General features: G+C 42.1%; 1 protein-coding gene across 3 annotated transcripts in view; it reads right to left on the bottom strand.

The window, feature by feature from the left end:
* UBE4B (ubiquitination factor E4B) overlaps nt 1–12879 on the bottom strand; it is a 110897-nt gene that overhangs the window by 40115 nt on the left and 57903 nt on the right. For all 3 annotated transcript variants that reach the window (XM_032632557.1, XM_032632574.1, XM_032632565.1), the window contains 6 exons: nt 9966–10049; nt 7341–7397; nt 6656–6772; nt 6463–6561; nt 5976–6089; nt 3936–4134 (listed from right to left, as the gene is read on the bottom strand). In XM_032632557.1, the coding sequence (XP_032488448.1) occupies nt 3936–4134; nt 5976–6089; nt 6463–6561; nt 6656–6772; nt 7341–7397; nt 9966–10049 (670 nt within the window). The remainder of the gene's footprint in view (nt 1–3935; nt 4135–5975; nt 6090–6462; nt 6562–6655; nt 6773–7340; nt 7398–9965; nt 10050–12879) is intronic.

The following is a 12879-nucleotide window of genomic DNA, read 5'->3' as shown; positions in this document are numbered from 1 at the left end:
CGGACTCTCAACCACTGTGCCACTAGGGAAGCCCCCAAGGACACTTTTAAAAAAATTAGAATTAATGGGACTTCTCTGGTGGTACAGTGGTTAAGAATCCGCCTGCCAAGGCAGGGGACACGGGTTTGATCCCTGGTCCAGGAAGATCCCACATGCTGAGGAGCAACTAAGCTCGTGTTCCACAACTACTGAGCCTGTGCTCTAGACACCGCAAGCCACAACTACTGAGCCCACGTGCCACAAGTACTGAAGCCTGCGCGCCTAGAGCCCATGCTCTGCAGCAAGAGAAGCCACTGCAGTGAGAAGCCCGCGCACTGCAACGAAGAGTAGCCCCCGCTCACCGCAACTAGAGAAAGCCCATGCGCAACAGCGAAGACCCAAAGCAGCCAAAATAAATAAATAAATTTATTTTAAAAAAATTAGGCTTAGGTAATGTTATAAGAAAAACAGAATTCCTCTGAGCTCCATTTATGATCAGGTACTCTGCCCCATCTAATTAAATGTTTATACAAATGTACACCAACAATCTTCGGTGATGTGTCTCCCTGGTGTATTTTATAGAATCATTTCTACTATTCAAACATCATTGTTAAACCTCAAAACGGTATTAGATTATGTAAATAAGCTACAGATTCCATAGCCATTTCCCTACTGTTGGACATATTTGTTGTTTCTAATTTTTCTCTGTTAGAAACAGTGCTGGGAGGATCTATGTATAACAAGTTACTCTCTCATCCCCTCTCCGTTGCCAGCTTTGGGAGTATATTCTGGGAAGTGGAATTACTGAGAAAGACAGTATTACAGATTTTTGTTATGAATCACCAGAACTCACTTTAGAGAGACTAAATTAATTGATAAAATACCATCTATTTATTTACAAACTTATATTCTATCTTATCACTCTGTTTTTTTTTTTTTTTTTTTTTTTTTTGGGGTATGCGGGCCTCTCACTGTTGTGGCCTCTCCCGTTGCGGGGCACAGGCTCCGGACGCGCAGGCTCCGGACGCGCAGGCCCAGCGGCCATGGCTCACGGGCCCAGCCGCTCCGCGGCATGTGGGATCCTCCCGGTCCGGGGCACGAACCCGCGTCCCCTGCATCGGCAGGCGGACTCTCAACCACTGCGCCACCAGGGAAGCCCCTATCACTCTGTTTTTGAATAATTTATAGTTATAGAACGTTAACTTGAATTTCTTTCAATTTGTATCTAATTCCTACAAATATGTATATTTTTCCCTACAAGTATATTTTATTTGACATATACTGCTTATATTTCTTCCCCCCAAACAAAAGATAACTGTTTCTTGGGAGAATTTAGTTTTGGTTTTACACATTTATAACAGTTCTGCATTTTGAATATGATTTTATCAATTATGTGACACATATTTTCTCCCATTCTTTGATTTTACATATTCATTTTCTCTCCCTCTATAAAAAGTATGTTTATATATTAAGATATATATATATTATCTCTGATGATATTTTCCATTTCTTAAATCATTAAAAATTTCTCTCTCTTTTATGGTTGGGTCAAATCCTCTGTTCGGCTTTTTCGTGCCAGGGAAGGATGGAATCTCTACATTACTCCATGAATAATTTTATAATGTTTAAAACTAAATGTCATATGGTTTTTATGTTTGTCATTAAGTAACATGTTTAAAAAAAATTTTTTTTAGGAGTTTATTAATTATTTATTTTTGCTGTGTTGGGTCTTCGTTTCTGTGCGAGGGCTTTCTCTAGTTGTGGCAAGCGGGGGCCACTCGTCATCGCGGTGCGCGGGCCTCTCACTATCGCGGCCTCTCTTGTTGCAGAGCACAGGCTCCAGGCACGCAGGCTCAGTAGTTGTGGCTCACGGGCCTAGCCGCTCCGCGGCATCTGGGATCTTCCCAGACCAGGGCTCGAACCCGTGTCCCCTGCATTAGCAGGCAGATTCTCAACCACTGCGCCACCAGGGAAACCCCTTAAAATTTTTTAAATTGAAGTATAGTTGCTTTAATAACATGCTTTATAATATAGAGAAAAAGATCCATAATCGTAACACCTTCAAAATATTCGTATTTTTATTCCATCAATTCATCAAGATGTATGAGAGATTTCATGAGAATTTTAACTGGCATATATAAAATCTACATAATAACTAAGTCATTGTTATCATTTCTATTGTATACACATATATATTTAAACCCAGAACAGCACATTTCGTCCCATTTGTTCTACGTATCTATTTGATGTTGGCTAATCCAAAAAAGAACTTTTTTTTTTTATTGTATTCATCTTTATTGCATATCTCTAGCTCATAAATGTATTTCTAGAGAGGTAGTAACAATTTGTGAGGAGTCATTAGCATCCAAACAAAATAAATTTTTCTCTTTTTCCTAGACTCTGTAAACTCTAACTTCTCACCTGGTGCAGCTGAGAACCACCCCTCCACATAAGCTGGATGTGGCTCACTTGGGTGAATGAATAGCATTCCCAGTACTGACAGATTCTTAGGGATTGTAACAAAACAAAGAAATGGAAAAGCAGAAAAGTCTTTTTTTTTTTGCGGTACGCAGGCCTCTTCACTGTTGTGGCCTCTCCCATTGTGGAGCACAGGCTCCGGACACGCAGGCTCAGCGGCCATGGCTCACGGGCCCAGCCGCTCCGCAGCATGTGGGATGTTCCTGGATCGGGGTACGAACCCGTGCCCCCTGCATCGGCAGGTGGACTCTCAACCACTGTGCCACCAGGGAAGCCCAGAAAGTCATTATTTTCCTTCACTCAGGAATCACTTTCAAACCCAGAATTTTGCAACATAAAATATGTACCCATTTCTCTTGGATTTCTACTTTTCTGTTTTCCTGATCACCGGTCTCTCAGATACATTTTATTCGTCACAAGCTTCCCTTTGCCTGTGTCTTTCCTTCTCTTCTGCCTTCTCCATCTATACTCCTTTGCATTCTCTCCCTCTGCTCCTCTGGACCTCTCTGTCACGATTGCGTTTAGCCGGGAAAGCAGCTGTGGTCAAGCAGGGTAGGCTCTCTTCTTCCTCTCTCCCACAGGCCCTCCCTCTGGAAGGGGCCTTCCTCAGAAAGCGTCTTCCTTAGCTCCAGCCGTCCTCTGGGCAGCCTGTTCTGTAGGGGACCCCCTTGACCTTCTCCACAAACCCTCTAACTACCCCCAACCCTGGCTGGCCTGGCCCCAGGAGCCCAGATCCTAATTCTGGAGTTTGCCTGGCTTATCAGAAATCAGGTCGCCTGAGAGGAACAGAAATTCCCTAAAGAATTAGGTTGCTTCCCTCACTACTGCCAAGTAAGAAAAAATGGAACCGAACTAAACACCGGGAAGGACGGACCCAGATCAGGGAGTGTGGTGGAGCAGACAGAGCCCTGGGCTCGGCTCAGCACACCTGAGCCGCAGGTGCAACTCGCTGATTGACAGGCTAGGTGAGCTGGGCACCTTCTGGAGCCTCAGTCTCCTTATATTTAACGAGTAAGACAGTAGCGTTGCTATTAAGATGTTTATTAAAGTTCTCCTCCTGATAATCCCTTAACAGTCTGATGTAGTAGCTTTAGGGGGAGAGGAGTCAATGAAAACTGGCACTGATGACGGAGAACAGGAACAAGGGCAAGAGGGAGCCCCAGGGATGGGGGTGGGACGCTGGGAGATGACAGACAGGGACGCTGTAGCTGCTGTCAGATTCACACTGTGGGATGATGCTGAGTCCAAATGGGTCCTTCTGTTAGAATGCGTATCTACTCTACTTTTTGTAATTAAAAGAAAGTAGAAGAACTGCTTCCCCGGTGGTCCGGTGGTTGCAACTCCATGCTTCTGATGCAGAGGGCGTGGGTTCGATCACTGGTCTGGGAACTAAGTCCCACGTGCCACGTGGGGCAACCAAAAAAAAATAATAAAAGAAGGGCAGCTTTTAACGACCTAACAATGAACAGGTCACTCACAAAGTTCAGTCAGCCAGTCATTCACGTCCTCCATCGTTGCATTCACTCTCGTCTCATCGCTGGGAAGAGTAATCCGACACCTCGGGTGGAATATGTACGTGGGGTCGACCGTCTCTAACTTGATCTTTGTGCTTAGCTGCTGCAGCACCCAAAGGAAGTTCAGCATCAATCCGTCCGTAGATACCAACCTATCATCCGTCTGTGAAAGAGAAAAGCATTTAAAATCATGATCTGAACAGAAATGTTGGCACAAGTGTACAGAAAGGAGAGCAAACTTTCATCCTGAAGTCAGCGAGGGGACACCTATAGCACCACCATCGTCACTCTACTGGCAGGTGCGATTTGTTGAGTGTTAACCATACGTGAAGGGTTTTCTCTCACTGAATCTCCACAATAGCCCCTAGAATTGAATGATACTGTTATTCACATTTTACAGAGGAGGAAACTAAGGCTCAGAGAATTTAAGTGATTTGCCTAAGATCCTCAAAATCAGTAAGCAGCAATGCAATAAATGCTATTTCCTTTCTCTTCTTTATTTCCCCTCAAAAGCATCAGAACAACTCGTTCCACAGTTACCACTTGACTAACAGCTTCTCTGGCTGACAGAGATAGAATAATCCTGCTTTAAGAATACAACAATTCCGAGAATTCCCTGGAGGTCCAGTGGTTGGGACGCCACGCTTTCACTGCCCAGGGTCTGGGTTCAATCCCTGGTTGGGGATCCTGTAAGCGTGTGGCACAGTCAAAAAAAAAAAGACCATAATTCTAATAAAGATAGTTAACATCGGTGGAGTGCTCACCACGTACTGGGCATGATTTAACAGCTTTATATACACTAAGTCCACGAGTCAGGTACTATTATTATCCCCACTTGGCAACAAGGAAATGGAGGCACAGAGAAGCAACTGTCTGCGTCCTACTGCCGGCAAACAGTGGAACCCCAGTTGGAAATCCAGGCAGTCTAATATCACGTCCATGCTCTTCTCTCTGCTCTTTCTTCTGAGTAGAAATGTCACATTGCTCATTAATAATATAGCAAGGGAGCTTCCCTGGTGGCGCAGTCGTTGAGAATCCGCGTGCCAATGCAGGGGACACGGGTTTGAGTCCTGGTCCGGGAAGATCCCACATGCCGTGGAGTAACTAAGCCCGTGTCACAACTACTGAGCCCGCACGCCTGGAGGCCGTGCTCCGCAACAAGAGAAGCCACTGCAATGAGAAGCCCGCGCACCGCAACAAAGAGCAGCGCCCGCTCACCGCAACTAGAGAAAAGCCCACGTGCAGCAACAAAGACCCAATGCAGCCAAAAATAAATAAATTTATTATTTTTAATAATAATAATATAGTAAGGATGCCCTTTTAACTTTTCCATGCCAGTAAAGTGGTCCCAGCCACCAGCCTCCCTCATCAGGAACACCGCACCTTGTACCTGGTCTCCTTGGGTTGGCTCCTGTATCCCCTCCTCCCATTAGCCCATCCTCCACACAGCAGACTTGGTGATTTCCTTCCCGAAAACCCTCCAGTGGCTCCTCATGACACTTCTTAAAACATCAGCTCAACCTGATGGAGCCTCTGCCCACCCCTCCAGCCCATGACCCGCCGGTTTCCTTCCTGTTCACTATCCTCCAGCCACGAAAGCCTGCACGTGGGGCTCGTTCCAAAGCTGGTTCACTCCCACCTTCGTGTTTCACACGTATCTAGAAAGTTCTTTTCTCAGCCTTGTGACGGCTGGCTCTTTCTTATCAGTCAGGCCTCTGATCAAATGTCTCCTCCTTGGACACTCCCATGCCTTCCTTCTGGTGCCTCCATGGTTACTTTCAAGTCCTCTACCTTGCTTCACTGGCTTCATCGATTCTAGAATTAAACATTTACATGTCTACTCATCTACCCTATAGAACATAAGCGCCACAAAGGCAGGAAGCTTGTCTATCTTGTTCAACACTGTATCTCCATTTCCTAGCACAATGTCTGGTAGGTTCTGAATAAATATGACTTACATGAATGAATTCATGAATAAGTAAAAGCAGTCTTCAGGAATCCTACCTGCATCTGTGCTTTCTTCATATTGGCATTGACGACAGCTGCCATGTAACCAAGAGCAGCCTCCCGGGTTTCTCCGTTTAACAAAATACTATGCAGAATCTTGAAAAGCTCTTGCTGAAATTTATTTTATAAGGGAAGAAAAAATTTAAAACTTTGTTTAAGAAATTATTCCTTTTTGACTTTACGAAAAGCTAAGCTCCTTCCCACCTTTTCTCCTCTCCCACGTCCACTCATTTTAGAAGAACCTGACTACAAGGATAGAAAAGAGGTCCGTATTCAACTGTATCAAGATGATCAGCATGAAAGCAGAATGTGCAGTGGAAGAGGGGAGTAGTTATAGTTTTAATAAAATAGTCTTTGCTATTTCCTTTCCAGGACAGGGGCCCAATTACCTTAATCACACTATAATGAGCCTATAATTGTGCTGCTTTTAACTTTCAGAACTGAAAACACATTCATCCTTTGGATTCATTTTCTCAGCACCTACCCTTCCCAGCTCCAAGTAATGCTGCAGTGACTGGCTCACCACACGAGTGTTTTCCAGGGTAATGGCAGGCCCTGAGAAATATTTTTCAACCACTTTTGCCTGGAAAGAGAAAGCAAAAATTCAACGTATAATATACATTTGGGGAAGAATCTGAACATAAGAGCAGCAAAGTGCAAAGGGCCACTGTACTTACATCATCTTCTGCAAAGACTGAGAAGCTAAAGAAAGCCCCCAAGTACGAGAGTCTCTGCAGCTCCCGCCCAGAGCCAGGGCTTAATGATTTCGGCAACCACAAAGGCAAAGAAGCAACCTAGGAAAAAACAGAAGAGGCAAGTCAAGCTGCTAAATCAGCAAGTCATGTAAAAATGAGACAAAAAGAATTCTTGGCAGGTGACCTGTTCAGCTGGCTCTTAGCCACCAGCAAAATGGCTGACACTTAACATCCAAAAACACAAGGTCACAAATATGTCAGGATGCCTGTCCACTTTTTCTCATTTCAGATGAAGGAAAGCCCTCCAGGTCCGCTACATTTTTACAAGATATACTTTTAATTTCTATGTTTCATGGTAATATTTGATATCGTGCAAACGAACTATTCCTATACCACCAAAGGACTCAAGGAAACGTTTCCAATGGGACCTGTTGTACTAGCTGTACAATACTTATCTCCCGAAAATCACAAAAGAGAAGTGAATAATGGCATTCCCGGAAATAATGTAGGTGACAACAATGTAACAGTTGAGAGCCACGCACATGTATTACTCACATCTGCATCTCAACGTCCTCCAAGAGACATTTTTCAGATACTGTTACTTAAGGAATATCTTCTGTGTTACATGTTCACTGAAAATGTGCAAGTCCATTAGGGTGGCACTTACCAAATTGCACACAGGGTGTGTCTTTCCAAACTTGGTTTCACAGAGCTCACCTAAAGCCTAGAAACAAGATCAGAAAGGGTCATTTAAATGTATTTCATCCTAAACTGACCACCATGGGTAACACCAAGACATAGCTTTAATGCTGCTATAAATACGTATGCATTCCCAACAAAGCACAAACAGCTTCACTGCTTTTCTGATGAATGAACTAGTACATGTGCATTGCAAAAAACTTCCGATAAAACAGAAATATAAAGTGAAACTAAAAGTCGCTCATAAACTTCACCCTCATTAACCTCTATTGATATTTTGGCCAAGAGCTTCCTAGACATATTTTTGTACGTATACACACAGAGGTAAATGAGTGTATTCTTACAATAAATGATTTTTTCATTTAACATCTTTCTATACCAGAAAGATATGCTTCATAAACTTTAGATGGCTAGTCTTGCCAGTATTAAACAGGACTACAAATAATTAAAATTTAATAAGCGACCAAATTCAAAATATATTTAAAAGTATTCCTTGGTTTCAAGATCCCTGGTTTTTTGAGAACCTCAAAGTTTTCCTTTGGCGCTCCAATCGTTCTCGAGTTAAGACGATCAGGAAATATAGTTCTTAGGCACATAAAAAGCGTTTACCATGGCCACGGTAATACAGTCAAACACTATTTTAACGGTGAATTTAATTTCCTCTGTGATTTCGATGTTGCTATGGGAGTTGCTAAAACAGCTGCTGGAAGCTTTTGAGTCCATGCATTTAGGCACTGACACATCTGAGAAGCCGCTGAGGCTCAGAGAGCCACTGAGAAGGAAACATTCTCCCTGCTCAGCACCAGGGCTCCCAAACTCAGCTGCATATTAGGATCACCTGGGCAGCCTCTGCAAGCCCCATGCCAGGCCACACCCTCACCACATCCTCAACGAATTAAGTCACAGCTTTGGAGAGCCAGGCAGAGGTACTTTCTACAGATCCCCAGGTGATTCTAAGGTATGGCAAAGTTGGGATCCACTGACCTAGGGATAATCATGCTTCCTTCTGATTCTAGCTCCAACGGTCTTCCGCTTCCGGCCTTAAATTACTGCCCTTTCTCTCAGTGCACTCCCTGCGCTGCACAAGCATCAATAATGGTACAAAATAAAACTACTGTCTATCGTAACGGAGGCCTTTGTCTTTTGACCCGGAAGAACACTTTGTTGGTATCTGACACTAAAAGCTCCTTACTGAACCATCAAGCTAATTCAAACCACAAGAGAAAAGCCGACAATTCCAGGAGGGAATATTTATATAATACAGTGACAATTAATGTACACTAAGAGATTTCATCACTGAACTCAAATAATCAGATTTTTCCACTTCTTTTTATGTGCCAAAGACAGAACAATGCATAAGGATTAATAGAATTTCATTAGGAATGGGAATAACGTGCACTAGGAAGAACCCTGACATAAATTCATTCAAAATTGTTTTTAAAACTAAGACTTCCTGCTTCACCTTCTATTTAACTGGCTTTAATGTTTAAAACATTAATTAATGTTTAACTTTAATATTTAGCCTTTTAGCTCACTTTTGATTGTCTGAAACAGATAAATACACCTCTGTCTTTGCACTGATTGTAACTATCTGACTGTATCGCTGTGGTCTTGATTTTTGCCTTGAGGAGAGGCACCTTATCTCATGAGCTCCTGGGTCCTCTGTGTGTGTCACACTTGAGGTGCTCAGGAAGCAGTGAATTAATGGTAAGATGGAATCAAGTTAGCAGAATGAGTAAAAGGAACATGGGCAGCAAAACATCAATTTAACCAAGGCTTCAATTTACACAAGGTCGTATTTATACAGTCAACTGATTTCATGTTTTGATATTTTTCCTTCATACTTTTAGAATGAAAAATATTCAGTAATACTTCGAAGTATTTTTCTCCCAAAATTTTAAAGAAGCAAGGTCAGAGAAGAAAACAGCCTCTTACTTTCTTTCTGGTTCCAATATTTTCACAACTCTGAAGACCCTTGGTGAGAATCTAGCCAATAGTCCTGTCCACAATTTATGCTTCCTCTAAGTGCCTGGAGGAGCTGAGCAAATTTGTGTTTTCCAAGTAAAGCCTGAAGTGAAGTGTACAGCCTCAGGAAACGGGGAAGATGAACAAGAAAAGCACTGTGCAATTTTCTGTGCAAAGTCACTATGTAAGGACAAAATTGTATTCCTTTTCTTAATCTAACTCTGCCTTCTTTATCTGCATTTGTCACAGTTCTTTGTTTTGTTTTGTTTTATTTTAAATTAACAAAATTTCACCCCAAATATGGTATGCTCATTGCTAGGACAATCAAGAAGGAGACCACCAATGATTATTGTTTTCATAAGCTATAGAATAAGGCAAAGTACATTTTAATGACTGTATCACTGACTCCTGTCTAAGGCTCGGATGGTGAAATATGTACCGCGCTGCTAACTGTCTTCACTGATGCATCTCACTGCACACCAAACACTCTGCATGGCCAACACAATCATTTCATGTTTTAAGTTTGAAAACAAGGTTGATCATGGACCTGAAAGAAAAGTGTATGTTAAAATTATCTGGAAGAAAAACATCTACTGAATGTGTTACAAGGAAAAGAATAAAGTTTTACCATGAGGGGGTATTTAAAGTAGTCACTATCGAGGGAGCACTCTTTGGCAGCAAGAGCCAGGCCTTGTAAAATGGGGATAAAGATCTGCAAGAAAAAAAAAATCAGAAATATAAGTTAAAGAAAATTTAAGAACAGGAGGCATGTCAAATAAAGTGCCGAATCTGCAAGTCCAGGCATTTGCACCGCTTGCCCAAGGAAAAGCTGTTTTGCATACACAGGAGCCTAGAATCCAGCCACAGTGTGTTGCTTTGTCCTTTCACAAGGCTGACCGTAAAGTAAGGCAGCTGAATTCTCCAGAATAGGTTTTGGTGAACCCTGAAACTCTGACAAGACTCCCCGTGATTCAACAGAAACTCACAAATGTGGAGCCTGCTGTAGGACTCTCCTGGGCTCCTTGCTCTAATCAAATGAATGACTCTAACCTGCATATCACAGCAACGAATATGTTTCTGATTACCAAGCACCTATAATCTGTAAAGAAACTGGACTAAATGTTCCAATATCTGCTCAATTCTATTAACGTTTTAAGAAATTTTTTGTTGCCACCCCTACACCTACACCTTTAATTCTTTCCATCTTTCCTCGTTTACTTCGAAGAGAACAAAAAAAATAGACCAATAATGGATATTATTAGCATCTTAACTTGAATTATGTAGAACAAAGAGATGGCTGGTAAATGTTGAAACTGAAAAAGAAAACTTCATCAGGATGCCTTACCTCCATATATGGTGTGATTAATACAACAACCTGATGTCAGGGCCTAAGGGCACTCAAATTTACGCTTACAAGCTCACCATTAATATCAGGGCACAGGAACACTGCAGAATCTGCTCCGCACGGCTCATGTTTAAATTTCACAGTGTACTCACTGAGCAGCACATTTAGGGAGTTAGTTTGGATTCAAGACTAATAACATTAAGCTGAGAATGTTGTAAACAACAGCTGACAGTCTGAATGCCAACAAGTTGAAAAAGGGAGTGTTCTAAAAAGCTACTAGAAAACCTGAAAAATTCTCTTTCCTACTAATTTCATCCCATTGCATGGAACACCTTTGTCATTTAAGGAGCACAGTATTAAAAAGGTGCCCTGCATTACAAAGTGTATTGGAGTGTCTTGAGATATCAACACAGCTCTTGAAGAGATCCTTCTAGTTCTCGCAACCCAAGCAATCAGGGTAGAAGTAATGTGCTTTCGTAAGCTAGCTAAAAATGGAGAGGAAATGCTTAGGTGTAGGGGTGGGAAATGCCCAAACTGCAATCGAGGGAAAAACAGTAGTTCCAGAATCCCCCAAAACTAAATTTCACAATTGATCATCTAGAAAAATCTCTTAAGCATTTTTTTCAGGAACGCTATAAAGTAAAACTTCTTTAGAGTTTTCCTCTTTTGCAAGTAGGGTTTAAATTATAATAAGCAGACAAAATATTACTAAACACAATACTTTTCAAATATCAAACATTATACTGTTTGTGTGATTTACGTTTTTAAAATAATTTTATTTTCAAATAAATACCTCCCAGCACTGATAAAAAATGCTCCAAGTGTTCATCTCCAATTCTAAATTCTAGCTACTATTTATTGCTGTTTATTTATCTATGAACATCTCAAACTTTAAAGGAAGACTGAAATTTCAGTCAAAAGAAATTCAAATCTGCCACATTCTTAAGACAAAAGGTAAAATGCTGTTTTTCAGTTCAGCAACTCCACCGTACTCATCATTTCTCTTGAGGAAACATAGTGACACATAAGAAAAGACAAGGGATCAGAAGTCTGTGATTAAAAATAAACAGATCGGGCGTCCCTGGTGGCGCAGTGGTTGGGAGTCCGCCTGTCGATGCAGCAGACACAGGTTCGAGCCCTGGTCCGGGAGAATCCCACATGCTGTGGAGCAACAAAGCCCATGCACCACAACTACTGAAGCCCGTGCTCCACAACTACTGAAGCCCGCGTGCCTGAAGCCCATGCTCCACAACAAGAGAAGCCACCGCACTGAGAAGCCCGCGCACTGCAACGAAGACCTAATGCAGCCAAAAAATAAATAAGATGAAATAAATAAATTTAAAATATATAAAAAAACAAAAACACATAGAGGTCATTTCATAGCCTCTATGTAAGTTTCTTTATGAATAAAATAGGCATAACATACTTTTTTAGCTGATCTCCAGGCTTTCATACAGGTAAAGCTACTCTGGCTCCTCAAGTGATGTCTTTTTGAGTAGAAGTATTCTACTTTATATATATTACACATATAATATAGAGTATCACTTAAACCTTCCAAGACAGTTGTATATTTTCATCAGAGTTCACTTAATTTTCTAGAGAAGAAAAGCTCACTATAATGCCTAAAATATTCCTATAAGTCAGTAAGACCATCATCTAAGATGAGCAGTTGAGAAATTCCAAATACAGAATACACAACACTGACTGGGATTTTCACTCCTGGATGCTTCTTTTACTAATATTTTGAAAACTGCTGAAAACACACTTCCTGAGAATTCAAAGGCCTCAATATGAACAGTTAAAAATAATATTAGGTATAAAAACAGATAAGGGATCTCCCTGGTGGCGAAGTGGTTAAGAATCCGCCTGCCAATGCAGGGGACACGGGTTCGAGCCCTGGTCCAGGAAGATCCCACATGCCACGGAGCAACTAAGCCCATGTGCCACAACTACTGAGCCTGCGCTCTAGAGCCCGTGAGCCACAACTACTGAGCCCGTGCACTGCAACTATTGAAGCCCGTGTGCCGCAACTACTGAAGCCCGCATGCCTAGAGCCCGTGCTCCGCAACAAGAGAAGCCACTGCAATGAGAAGCCTGCGCACCGCAATGAAGAGTAGCCCCCGTTCGCCAAAATTAAAGAAAGTCTGTGCGTAGCAACGAAGACCCAAAGCAGCCATAAATAAACAAACAAACAGAG

This window comes from Phocoena sinus, chromosome 1 (genome assembly GCF_008692025.1).
Source record: "Phocoena sinus isolate mPhoSin1 chromosome 1, mPhoSin1.pri, whole genome shotgun sequence".
In the NCBI taxonomy this organism is placed as follows: Eukaryota; Metazoa; Chordata; class Mammalia; order Artiodactyla; family Phocoenidae; genus Phocoena; species Phocoena sinus.
This window is presented reverse-complemented; position numbering and strand designations above follow the sequence as displayed.